We start from the raw sequence: 14009 nt of genomic DNA on the forward strand, positions 1-14009 counted from the left end.
ACTTGTTAAATTTTTTAAAGATTTTATTCATTTTTATAAAGAGAGGAGAGAAGAAGAGAGGGAGAGAAACATGAATATTTGGTTGCCTCTAGCATCCCTCCAACTTGGGACCTGCCTGGCACCCCAGGCATGTTCCCTGACTGGAAATCGAACCAGGAACCCTTTGGTTCGCAGGCTGGTACACAGTTCAATGAGCCACACCAGCCAGAGCAGTTGTTAATTCTTTGACATGCTTTCGGAAATGTTGGCACATGGCTCTTGCCTGAGGCTCCTGAAGCCCCCGCCTTGGGCCCTGCTTCCTTGCCCCTCCTTGCATCATCAAATGGTAGAGAGCTGGTTGTGATTAGTACTAGAGTGGCTCCCACTTCATTGCAGTTGCTAATTTACTGATACGGTGGCGGTGGCAGTGGCAGTGATAGCAGGAAGGTCATGGCTGTCTTCGGCCAGTGGAAAGCACAGTTACACAGTAGAGAAGCCAGGAGGGACACCTGGGGAGTGATCCCAGCCTCAGACTAGCTGCGCAGGTCAGGGTTCCAGCGATTGGGAAGACAAAGCCTCACTGCTTCTCACCGTGCAAACCAGTGGGATTTGGATCAGTGGAAGAGACTGCCAGTCTCTGTAGAGTCTTTGTTTAGAGGGCCCACATGTTTCTAGAACCCACGCAATCTGGGAACCACAATGAGGGCGACAGAGGCACAGCAGTTTCATATGGGAAGAGGGAGAAATGCCTGTAAAAGGGACAAGTGCTGCACAGCACCATTCCCTTCCTGCACAAACTGCCACAATGTGGTGAAACGCACCGCCCTACAGTGACGAATATCTAAGGCTCCACTACTTACAACATAACAGATGCAATAGATCTACCTAAGAAACTGACAAACACAGGAGCCTGTCAAGTTGAGGAGAAAGAGAAATATGGCCCAAAAGATTAAGCACATCAAGGTTCCACTGGGAGAACTTAGCAATGAAGAGATAGCCAGCCTGACAGATGCAGAATTCAAAACACTGCTGAAATGATGGTCACAGACTTGACACACATGGTTGATTACAGCAAATGCATAAGGGAAGAAATAAAGGCTGACCTCCATGAATCGAAAGAAAATCCACATGAAACCAATGGTGATGGAAAGGAAGCCGGGTTTCAAATGAATTATTTGGAACATAAGTAAAAATAAACAGTCAACCAATACAGAATGAAGAAACAAGAATTGGAGAATATGAGGAGAGGTTTACGAACTTCTGGGACTACTTTAAACATGCCAACATCCGAATAATATGAGTGCTGGAAGGAGAAGAGGAAGAACAAAAAATTGTAAACTCATGTGAAAAAATAATGAAGGAAAACTTCCTTAATTTGAGGAAAGAAACAGACACACAAGTCCAGGAAGCACAGAGAGTCCAAACAAGCTAGACCCAAAGAGGACCACACAAAAGCAAATCATAATTAAAAATGCCGAATGTAAAAAATGAGCAGAGAATCTTAAAAGCACCAAGAGAAGAGAGTTACCTACAGTGGGGTTCCTATAACACTATCGGCTGATTTCTCCATAGAAACTTTGCAGGCAAAATGGGACTGGCAAAAAGTATTCAAAGTGATGAAAAGCAAGGACCTACAACCAAGATTATCCAGCAAAGCTATCATTTAGATGGAAGGGCAGATGAAGTGCTTCCCAGAAAAGGTAAAGCTACAGGAGTTCATCACCAAGCCCTTAGTATATGAAATGTTAAAGAGACTTATTGAAGAAAAAGAAGATAAAAACTATGAACATTAAAATGACAGGAAACACAACTATCGACAACAGAACCTCTAAAAAACAAACAAATGAAGCAAACAGGAATACAAACAGTCATAGGTATGGGGATCATTTGGAGGGTTATCAGCTGGGAAGGGGAATGGGGAGAAATGGGGAAATGGTTCAGAGATTAAGAAGCATAATTGTTAGGTACAAAATAGACAGGGATGTTAAGAATAATATAGGAAAGGGTGAAGCCAAGGAACATACAGGCACGACCATGGACATGAATGCAGGGGTGTGGGACTTTTGGAGGGAAGGGTGTTACTGGGTGGAGGGGAACAGGAAAAACATTAGGACAACTGTAAAAGCAAAATCAATAAAATATTAAAAAAAAAAAGTACAGTCCCCATTTCCCATGGACGTGAACAACAGTGTGGAGTTGACTGTGAGGAAGGGCGATGGGGAAACAGGACAACTGTAATAGCATAAAATTTTTTCTTAAATATACAAGTTAAAAAAAAAGAAACATACACGTCCCTACCACCACGGAGACCAACTTACAGATAGCAAGGGAGACAATATTAAAGAAAAAATATTTTTAAAGGTTTTATTTATTTTTAGACGGGAAAGGATGGAGAAAGAAAGGGAGAAAAACATTCATGTGTGCTTGGCTCTCACACACCTCCAACTGGGACCTGGCCCACAACCCACGCACATGCCATGACCAAAAATCAAAGTAGTGACCCTTTGGTTCACAAGCTGGCACTTAATCCACTGAGCCACAGCATCCAGGGAAAGAAAGATTTTTATCATAATTTAAAGTTGCTTCAGAGAGTTTGGAATACCAAAACCCACTGGGCCAACACCACCTTTAGAAAAGTAGGGAAGAGCCAGAGTTCCATGGGTCTAGCTCATAAAAAGCTCAAATCAGCCACTGAGAGCTTTCTGCCCCTTAGATAGGTGTGGAAATTATCTTAGGGGGAATGGACACATCTCAAGTGTATCAATATCCAGCACATAGTGGGTGTTATGATGTCTGTGTCTTGAGTGGTGGAGGTAGCTGTGGCTTCCGTGGTGACTAGATCTTTGGGAAGAACATACATGTCCATCTGTTCTAGAGTTGCTGGATTTTAATACCTGGGGCTCATTCAAAACCTGCACAATTCATGGCCAGACCTGATGACATGATTGGCATATGTCTTTACCCAGTAGCGTCATACCAAAATAGCATACACGGTGTACAATGTACACAGTTGGTCATATTAGAAAGTAAGAATTTTAAGAAATTTTATGCTGCAAGGCTTTTTGTCATTCCAAAAAAAAAAAAAAAAAAAATGCCGCTCAAATATTGTGATTTCCAGTGTTTATCATTCAAGTTACCATAAAATATATATCCATGCTGTATTCTTATAAATACACAATATCCTTCTTTGACTTCACCTCACAACATAAAAGTTAGAACTTTGCCAATAACTCACATGTTACTATATAACACTCCCACAATTTTCCCAAGCCAAAAAAACTATCTCCCGAATCCTTGCACTTCTGTCTTGTTTTTCATTTGGGGGGGGGCTGCTTTTTTTTTCCACAAAAAGGTTTTTCAAACTGTGTTAATAATTTCAATGAGAGTGTAGCCAGATCCTGCCACCCTGAAAGACAAAGATGCCTCTTAAAAATGGCTGCAGTTTTCCGCCTCATCTGCTTTCATCCCAAGCTCCCCACAGCCCAGAGAGCTCTGTTTGCAGACAACAGCAGTGCTCATTCCCAGCTGGGTCCATTCTTTGAAGAAGCAGTAGATAGAGCTGCTGGTCTGAGTCAGCACCAGGGACAGGTGTCCTGATGACATTCAGCAAGACGGTCTTGTCAATGGGTAAAGGGTTCAGTAAGACAGACATCTTACCAGGCCTGGCTGTATAGCTACAACAGATTTCTCTCTCTTCCTTTCTAAAATCAATGAGCATATCTTCCTGTGAGGATTAAAGAGAAAGATAAAGAAGTCATTAATCACCGCCTAAGGCGGCTGCAGTTGAATTTTTGTGATCACTAGGACATTCAGAAAATGCTTTTGCACTTGGCCTTGTGGGTCATGGTGTAAAAGGGCCCCAGCCTGAGGCCTCTTTCTACCCCAACTCCCCCACTTTTCTCTCTTGTGACCGCCCTCGTCTGTATCACTGTGCTCATCTGGAAAGTAGCTTGGTTGCCAGGACCAAATCCATTTGTACATCTTAATGACACAGATATCGAGGCCGGACTATTAGGAGAAGGAAAGGGTAGAATCAGGGGAGGCCACCTGAGCAGATCTCCATCTGCCCTGTGCCATGGCAAAGTGGGAGGGCATTGCCTTGTCAACCAAGCTTTTGCCTGGAACGTGGAGCATCCTCTCCTAGAGGCAGATACTCTTAAGTCAGACAGGAGGGCAGAGAAAACAAAGTACTACATTGAGTAGGCACAGTGGAAGAAAGGTGAATGGATAGGGGAAAAGCCCTCCTACCTCTTTTTACTCATGATTGGGGGTGGGATCAGAGGTCAGAATTGGTGCAGGGGAAAGTTCTGGAAGGAAGACTAGCCTGTCAGTCGTCCTTGGGGAAAGAAGCAATTGGTCGTGGGTACACACACCGCTCATACCTCAGAACTCGGAAATTGGGAAGGTAATTGGACGTTCAGACCATCCCACACCTGAAACTAATATAAACCCAGTGAAGGAAGGACCATTCTGTTACCCACCTGTGGAACATAGTGACTGGTGCGTTGGCGGGGTAAGGATCAAAGAAACTGGTCACTCTCAAACCGGTATGAGATACTTAACAGCTAAGGCTAACTAACTGAATCTTGAATCAGGGAGTCAGTCTCCAAGTTAACAGTAAAACAAAGGGAGAATATCACCAAACAAGCCAGGAAATGACATTTCTCAGCTAATCACAAATGTCTCTGAGATCAAAGGGTGGAAGGTATTCATCACCAAATACAGGGAAATGGGAAACTCGGTGTTAGAAACAAGGACATAGTGACTCCCAAACCAGGAGAAAGTCATTAGTAACAAAGGGCAAATGTAATTAAAGGATCTCTGAGAAGGGAGTTGATAGCATTAGCATATTCACAAATCACAATAAGGCCATTTAGATGAACGCGTTAGATTGTAACTCCGGAGTAACCAGTAATGGAGAAACCGGGAAGAAGGAGAGGGGAGGGGGAGCTAATTGCTCTCACTTTAGGGTGAGGAAGCTAATCACTTTAGGGTGGCAATTTCAGGGTGGGAAAGATAATCACTTTCAGGGCAATTTTAGGGTGGGGAAGCTAAGACTATAAAACCAGCCACCTTTGTCTACTTGGCGTGCACATTCTCCTGGCTGTGAGGCTGAGCCTGGCTCTGCAGACTCGTGAATAAAGGCCTCGTTTTACTGCTCAAGTCCTGTGTCCCAGTTTTTTAATATGAGCATTTCTCACACCCGGCAGACAAGTTAGGTAATCTTCAAGGAAGAGCTGCAGACCTAGAACCCGATTCCCCTTAGTTAATCACCACCCTTAGTTAATTGCGTTAGAGTGTAACTCTGGAATATCTAGTTAATGAAAAATGGGGGAGGAGGAGGGAAGGGGGTGCTACTCTGTAGGATAAAACCAGTTTGCACTTTTGCTTGAGCTCGCATGATCCTGGCTGGCTGTGCGCCCAACTGTGCTTTGCTGCTGAAGTCCTGTGTCCTGGTGTTCTATTGTATGCGTTTCTCACAGTGGGACCGTGTGTCTCTGGAAGCGGCGTTGCGAACACGGCGCCAGTGGGTTCCAAGAGGGAGTCTGAAACTGGACAGAGCCTGGGGAGCGAGCTGCGCTGCCCGGGTGACTGCACAGGGGCCACCTGTGGCTCCCAAAACAGGTTATTTTCATGGGGAGCAGTAGCTCTAGAAACTGTCTCCTGTTACGGTCTGACTGCGGACGGCTGGGATTTTTCCTCGGTTTTCCGGAGGGGATGGACTTTCAGACAAGAGTCTGCCATTGTCGCGGACTCCGCAGCATCGGAATGAAAACCCTTTTTGCAAGTGTGAGAAACACTCAATAAAAACTGTGACACAGGACTTCAGCAGTAAAGCGAGGTGTTTATTCACGAGTCTGCAGAGCTGGGCGCACCCTCAACCAGGAGAATGTGTGGGCGCCAAGTAGACAAAGATGGCTGGTTTTACAGTCTTAGCTTCCCCACCCTAAAGCTTCTACGCCCTGAAATTGCCCTGAAAATGATTAGCTCCCCCTCCCCTCTCCTTGTTCCCGGTTTCTCCATTACTGGTTACTCCGGAGTTACAATCCAAGGCGATTATCTAAATACCCCTATTGTGATTTGTGAATATGCTAATATTATCAATTCCCCTCTCAGAGACCCTTTAATTACATTTGCCCTTTGTTATTACTGATTTTGTACTCGTTTGGGAGTCACTATTTCCTTATTTCCTACACAAGTAAACATTGCCATCAGGACTGGAAGCAGGACGTCTGCGGAGGGGCTACCGCGTCTTTTCCCGCGTCGTCTGGCATTCCCTCCCCCTCCCCCTCGCTCTGCTCCCCGGCCGCCTTCGCTTCTCCCTGCACCGCCGTCTCCGTCTCCTCTTCAGTGGCCGCCACCCCCTCCGCCCTCCCCGCTGCTCTGTCGTCCTCCTCCCGCTCCGCTCCACTGCGCGACCTTCCCCCGATGCCGCTGAGCTCCCCACAACCGCGCCTCTGGACGTGAGGGCCGCGCCCGCCTGACAGGCTCAGGCAGGTTGACTGCGCTCACTCTGAGGGGAGGCTGGGATGGGAGGGGTGATGGCGGCGCGCGGAGGCTTCTGGGGCTCTAATCTCCTGGTCTGCGCAAGCGCAGTGTGATCGGGGATCCTAGAGGACTCTCGGCGTTTTGTGAGGTAGCCTCGTGGGGAGACCGGCTGCATCTGCCGAGGGCCTGAGGAGACCTCGTGGGGCCCTGGGAGGGGGCGTGTGGATGCGGGAGGGGGTGCGGGTCGGGGCGCGGTGGCGCGGGTGACGGTGCTGCGTGTGCGCGCGCTAGGTGAGACCCCGGGCCGTCGCTGTGTCTCCGTGTTTGTCCCCGCGCGTGTTCCGGGGGCCTCCTGGGTCTCCCTTTGCTCGTGTGTGTGTGTCCGCTCCTGTCTGGTCTCCCCGGTCCCTCTGTGCCCGCGTCTGTGAGCGCGTCCGCCGTCGTGTCCGTCCGCGGGGACTGAGCCTGAGGCCCCATCCAGGCGTCCGCAGTGTCTGGTCTCCTCCTCGGCGCCTGTCTGCGCGTCTGGGGGTGAGTGTGTCTGCGCGTGCGGGTGCGTCTGTCCTGTCCGAGGCTCCCCCCGCGTGTGCACCTGCGCCTGTCTGCGGGGGTGGCTGCCGTGTGTTCGGTGCGTGTGTGGGGGGCCCCCCCGAGAGCGTGGGGAAGGCTGCCCTCCTGCACAGGGGGCCTGGCGGAGCTGCCCACCTGCCGGCCCGAGCCCACCTGCTTCCTGCCCTCAAAGCCTCACCTGGCCGTGGGGGGGCGGGGCGTGGGTGGTCGCAAGGGGCGGGGCTGAGGAAGAGGTCAGAGACCCCGCCCCATGCTGACAGGGTGGGTTGTTGAGGGCGTGTGTGGGGTGCTCAGGGTATCTTTTTTAGCATTTGTAGGCCTTTCAGTAATTTTCTACTAGGCACTCTCACTCTCCCCTTTTTATAGATGGGGAAACTGAGGCTCAGAGACTATGTGAATCCCCCAACTTCAGAACCAGGCATTTGGTTTCCTGGGCACTCACACTAACCACCCCACAAATAGCAAATCCTTGTTTCTCCTTAGACCCAAAGGTCGGAAGGAAATGTCAGAAAGCTTGCACAGAGGAGGAGGTGCAGGAGCAGGTGCCGCCACAGCTCTGAGGCCACACTGTGTTCGGAGGTCACGTGCCCCGTGCCCATGTTCATTCCAGGGCCACTGCCTTCATGGCCTCTTTTTTATTAATAAAGTAAAAATTAGAGTCATGATTGCAGTGCTATAAGGACAAGTGTAGTCCAGGCTGGATTAGATATCGCTTTTTGTCTGATAATATCAGAACATGATGACATTTTCTATGACGCCTACAGGTGTCAAGGGCCTGGGCTGACTGTGCCTCCTGGGTAACTAGGCTCTGGTAGCTTCCTTGTCTTTCCATAAGCGCCCATGTTGTTGACCTCCTGGTGCAGGGATGAGAGTCAGAGACCACGGGTTCAGAAAGACAACATTTTTAAATATTAAATTTTTTAAGCCCTGGCTGGCGTGGCTTCATGTTTTGGGCACTGACCTGTGAACCGGAGGTTCACTGGTTCTATTCCCGGTTGTAGCCTTGTGCCTGAGTAGTGGGAACGAATGGTCCAGGTGGGAGCTGTGCAAGAGGCAACCAGTTATTGTGTCTCTCATGCAACAATGCTTTTCTCTGTCTCCTTCTCCCTTCATTCCCCTGTCTCTCTAAAAATAAATAAATGTTTAAAAATTTTTCTATTTAAAAATTCATGAAATCACTGCATCCAGGATATAACAGAACTGCTACTTTTTGGAGGTGATCTGGAATTTCAGACTGGACACCAGTAATGTATCTGTATATCCAAGGTGGTTGGTGTTTGTTTCTAGCAACAGTGCTATAATAAACATCATTTATATTTTTCAGTGTTTATGTTTCTTGATCAGTTGCTTCCCATTGGCACCCTGACCTCTGATCATGGGTGAAACCCACAATCTAGGCCTGAGCCATCACCTGGGACTGGACCAGATTCTTTGTGTTTGGGATGACACTCCAACTAATGCAGTCACAGAACTCCAGGATTACCCCATATATCTGATCACTGAGCCCCAGGAAAACCTCAGGAGATCTAGGGGTCAAGCATAGGGTAGGGGTGGTGCTGGGTGTGTATTCTGGTTCCTGGGGTGAGCAGTCAGTCCCAGGGTGGGTGAAGAGGGTCTTGTTCCTCCCTCCAAACTGTGTGATTGGCTGTGTTTGCATGCCTTTGTTTGGGGAATGTGAGTATGTTTTCGTGAGGTGAACAGGAAGCACGAGGACCTGAATGTACTCAGCCCAATTCTAATCCCAGCCTTGTGTTCTTGGGTGTATAACTTATCTTTTCACTCTCAGTTGCTTCATCTGTGACATGGGATGAGTGGAAATAGCCCCCACCTTCTAGGGACTCAGGATAATTAAATCAGTGACGTTTGTGAATGCCTTGGATGATATGGGCCCCCCGCACGGGTTTACTATTAACATGTGTGTGTGTGTCCCTGTCTGCATTTGGCTCAGAGCTTGACATGGTCTCTCACGGTGCTCTTGTGTTTCTCTCCCTGCACATGCTTGCCCATCCCCCAGTCACCATAGGCACTGGAAGGATGGCCACCCAGCTGCTGACCAAGAAGTCCCTGGTGAGTCATGTAATCCTGATGCACCTCGTTCCTTAGGATCAAGCTCTGGGCAGGGATGACCATCTGGGATTTTTATTTTTTAATTTTAATTTTTAGTTTTGTTTTTTTGTCTGTGGTTTTTTAAAAAGAAATTATTGCCCTGGAGGTGTGTCACAGGAGGCTGGAGTATCATCTTGTGCACCAAAAGTTTGCACATTCATCCCTAGTTAACGATGTAAGATGATATCTCATTATGGTTTAATTTGTAGCTGTCATGATTAGTGACCTTGACATTTTTTTATATATATGTTGGCCATGTGTATGTCCTTTGGAGAAGTATTTATTCACGCCATTTTCCCATTGTTTGATTGGGTTTTTTGTCTTCCTGGTGAACAGCTACATAGTTTTTTTGTGAGTCCGAAGACCATCCAGTGTACCTAGAAGCAAGTATAGAGAGTTATCGATTAGGCCCTTCAGAGCTCTGCACTTCACAGACACCATGTCACATTCATCCTCTGTGCCTTTCTGATCCTGTCGGCCCTTCTGCCCATGTCCCCTGACCCCAGTGAAAAGGGTCCTGCAGTGAGTGGTGTGCGCTTTCTCTCACAGGGCTCGGTGGCGTTCAGGGATGTGATGGTGGACTTCACCCAAGAGGAGTGGCAGCTGCTGAAGCCTGTGCAGAAGGACCTGTACAGAGAAGTGATGATGGAGATCTACTGGAACCTGGTCTCGCTGGGTAAGGGGCAGCTTTGCTGTTATACGCACTACCTGTCTATCACTCAGGATGACACAGAAATATAAAAGATGGACAGATCTGACTAAATACAGCATGAAAGTTAATTGCAACTAAAGATGAACTTGAGCCCTGGCTGGTGTACTCAGTGGTTTGATCACCAGGCTGTCAACCCACAGGTCACTGCTTTGATTACTGGTCAAGGTCCATGTCTGTATTGCAGGTAGGTTCCCCAGTTTGGGGCATGTGAGAGGCAACCAATAACAAATCGGTGTTTCTCTCTTCTTTCTTACCCCTTTCCCCTGTCTTTAAATATCAATATAAGTAACAGCAGTATGTAGTATGAAGTTGTAGAGAAAGGGACTCTTCATTTTAGGAGCATGAAGTTCTAACAACTCTTTTGGAAGGCAAAATTATCAACCAAATTTTAAATGACTCCATTTCTAGAGTACATCCTTTGAAATTTTTCCTATATATGAGTAGAGTTTTTCATTGGAAGAAAGATCATGAGAAATGCCCCAGATGCTCACCTACCAGACTGTCCTAACCTATTACGGTGTGTCAACATGAAGGAAATCATGATGCTCTTAAAACATGAGCATTCTTTGTAGTCACTGACTCAGAAAAACATTTCTGGACAATATTGTTCTGAAAAAACAAACTTTCAGAATTACTGTATGGTCCCATTTGATTAACAGCTTTTTGTGGACGTTTAACGGCCATTTGATTAAACTGTGACTAGTTAAAGATGAATGATTTGATGCACTTTGACATCATGTTAACTGGGAAATTGTTCTTTGTGACATAGACCACACACGTCCATTAGCACAAACAATTTTCTTTCCTTTCCCACCACCCTCCACCCTGTGGTGACCACTGTGGATTACTGTGCCTTTTCGAGAGTTTTATATTATGGACTATATGACATTTACTTTTTTTTTTTGTATATCTGACATATTATACTTCGCATCATATTTTTGAGGTTCACCATGATGTCGATAGGATTCAATAGTTCCCTTCTCCTTTTTCTTTCTTCTTTTTATTTTTGCTTTAAAAAAGGATGTGCTCCCCCAAAGATATGTATATTGATTTGAAAGAGACAGAAAGAATGAGAAACATCAATCTGTTGCCTTCCATAAAAGCCCTAACCTGGGTTCGGACCTGCCATGTTCTGGTGCTCGCGACGATGCTCCCGTCAATGGTGCTTCCTTTCTGTGGCCACAACTCATTTCTTTTCATTGCAGAGTGATCTTCTGCTTCATGGATAGTCCATACATTCAATTGATGATGAACAAATGAGTTGTGTCCAGTTCTGGATACTTTTCTGGAGACATATGGTGTCCTTTCTGTAGATCATGCTTGGGTCATACCTAGGTACTTATTTAACTTTTTCAGAAATGCCACCCTTTTTCCCAAAGCACTTGTCTCATTTTTACTTCCACCAGCAGGCGCTGGACATTGCATTACTCCGTGTGCTTGTCAGAACTGAATACGCTCAGCCTTTCTCACTGCAGCCACTCTGGTTAGTGAGCAGTCTTACCACAGCCCAGCTGACTGCTGGTGCTGAGGGTTTTCCAGGTGCTCATTTGTCAGCGGTCTGTTCTCTTCAGGGAAGTGCTTGGTTCGAGTCTTTTGCCTGTTTTTTTCATTGCGTTGTTTGCTTCCTTATGATTCACTTGGAATGTTCTTTATATTTTCTTTTGTTGTTAATTTCTGACTTAAGTCCTTTATGAGAAGTGCTGTGTAACTACCTTTTCCCATTCTGTGGGTCGTCTTTTCTCTTCCTCAATGGCATCCTTTCCAACACTTATGTTTTTAATATTGATGGGTCCAACTTATTTGTTTTGTTATTGCCTGTCCTTTTAGTGACATATCAGAGGGACAATTGCCTATTTAAAGGCCATGAAGATTTTTACTCCTGTTTTGTCTACAAGGTTTAGAATTGTAGCTCTTTTAGGTTTTGTTCCATTGAGTTAATTGCTGTGAATGATTAAAAGGGACTGACATCACTGTTTTTCTTTTCTTTATGTGAAAATTATTGCTGGTACATTTGGTACTGGGATCTTACAGATTTAAGTGTAGATTTGTATGATAAATGATCTGTGTATCACATTGTGTGCCCACCACCCAAAGTCACATCTCCTTGGATCACTACGTATTGTCGCTCCTTTGAATGTGCGTATCTAGGTGCCGAGCACCATTTCTTGATGAGCAGAAGTTTGTAATTTGAGCAAGTCTAGTTTTTCTATTACTTTCTTTGGGGATTGCACTTGAGACAGTATTCACAAACCAGGCTCTTCTCTGTCCTATCTGTGCGGCTACAGGCCAGTTATGTCCTCAGGGTATCTCACACCCATGGGCCCTAAACACACCCACCATCACTCTCCTGCTTTCTTCCTCTGGAAAGTTACCCTCAGTATCCATGTCCCAGGCCACCACCTGCTCTGAAATCTGGCATGATCCTTAGTCATCAGTGTCATAAAGCCAGTACCATTCTCCTACCTTAAGTAGTTGTCATACTTTTCCTCCTGGATAGAATAGTCACAGGAGGCCAGATAGTGACTCAGGGATTGGATCACGTGATACAATGTGCTGTGTGACCTTTGGGTAGCTACATTCTAAAGCTTCAATTTCCCCAACTGTAAAAGACATGTAATCTTACCAGAACTTTGTACCATGGCAGCATGTGATTGACACTCAGTGAAGGTTTATTAGGTTCCTTCTGTGTGTCTGACATGGTGGGAGCTGGGACCTGCCAGTACCTTTCCTTCACTGAGCTCATCTGCTGCAGAAGCTGACAGTATGTAGATCCCAGTAGAGCAGTGTAATGAGCTAAATCTCTTTTTTAAATATATTTATCCTTTTATTTTATTTTATTTTTTTTTTCAATTTTGTTTATGTTTAGAAGAGGGAAAGTGAGTAAGAAAGAGGGAGAGAAATATCACTGTGTGGTTGCCTCTCACTCACGCCCCCAACTGGGGACCTGTCCCCAACCTAGGCATGTGCCCTGACTGGGAATTGAGCCAGCAACCTTTTGGTCACATGCTGGCACTCATTCCAGTGAGCCACACCAGGCAGGGCTCTTGTTATTTTTAATTATAAAAAATTTTACTTTTTGTCCAGGCTGCTGTGACTCAGTGGATTGAATGCTGGCTTGTGAAGATAAGGGTCGCCGGTTCGATTCCAAGTTAGGACACATGACTGGGTTGTGTGAAGGGTCCCCAGTTGGGGGTGTGCAATATGCAACCAATCTGATTATCTCTTGCAACTCTGTTTCTGTCCTTCTTCTCCCTTTTTTTTCCATCTAAAAATAATAAAATAAAGTTTTTTCATAAATGTATTATAGTTCTCTTTTTGATATTTATTTTTAGAGAAGGTGGCAGGAGAAAGAGAGAAGGAAAACACTGATGTGCGAGAGAAACATCAATAAGTTGCCTCTTGCACAGCTCACCACTGGGGACTTGCCCTGCAACCCAGGCATGTGCTCTGACTGGAATTCGAACCTGCAACCTCTCCATGTACAGGCTGGCCCTCAGTCTGCTGAGTCACACCAGCCAGGTCAAAGTTTCTTCTTAATGGTTGCAAAACATACATAATATAATATTAATGATTAAACTCTTTTTTGACTGTTTAACTATTTTTAAGTGCACAGTTTGGTGGCATGAAGAACAAACACATTATTGTTCAACCATCACCACCATCCAACTCCAGATTTCTTTTTTTTTTTTTTTAAAGATTTTCTTTCTTTACTCTTAAGAGGGGAAGGGAGGGAAGAAGTGAGGTAAAAAAGAAAGACATCAATTGGTTACGTCAAAGTGAAGTTGCCTCTCGCGCGCCCCCAACTGGGGACCTGGCCTGCAAGCCGGGCATGTGCCCTTACTGCGGATCGAACCAGTATACCTTTCAGTTCATAGGCCAGCACTCAATCCACTGAGCCACACCAGCCAGGGCTCCAGATTTCTTAATCACTCCCAACTGACAATCTGTCACCCCTAGAGAAGAGTTCCCATCCCATTCCCCGATTCCTGGTACTCAGGTCCTACTTTCATTCTCTATCAATTTGATAATTCTAGTTCCCTCATATGAGTGGAATTATATGCTTTCAGTCATTGTGTGTGTGATTTCATTTGCTAAGTCTGTTAGATAGGTCTTTTTTTTTTTTTTTTTTCATATCATTTGGTACTGGGGGTTC

The 14009-nt window shown here is 45.8% G+C and overlaps 1 protein-coding gene across 1 annotated transcript in view; it reads left to right on the forward strand.

Annotated features, from left to right (window-relative positions):
• Nucleotides 1-5378: 5378 nt before the first annotated feature.
• The window catches only part of LOC149995628 (uncharacterized), a 34233-nt gene continuing 25602 nt past the window's right edge, over nucleotides 5379-14009 (forward strand). The window contains 3 exon segments of the mRNA XM_090260003.1: nucleotides 5379-5604; nucleotides 9053-9105; nucleotides 9694-9820. Of these exon segments, the coding sequence (XP_090116129.1) occupies nucleotides 5379-5604; nucleotides 9053-9105; nucleotides 9694-9820 (406 nt within the window).

This window comes from Furipterus horrens, unplaced genomic scaffold, assembly GCF_987537825.1.
Source record: "Furipterus horrens unplaced genomic scaffold, mFurHor1.1.pri manual_scaffold_13, whole genome shotgun sequence".
NCBI classification, from domain to species: domain Eukaryota; kingdom Metazoa; phylum Chordata; class Mammalia; order Chiroptera; family Furipteridae; genus Furipterus; species Furipterus horrens.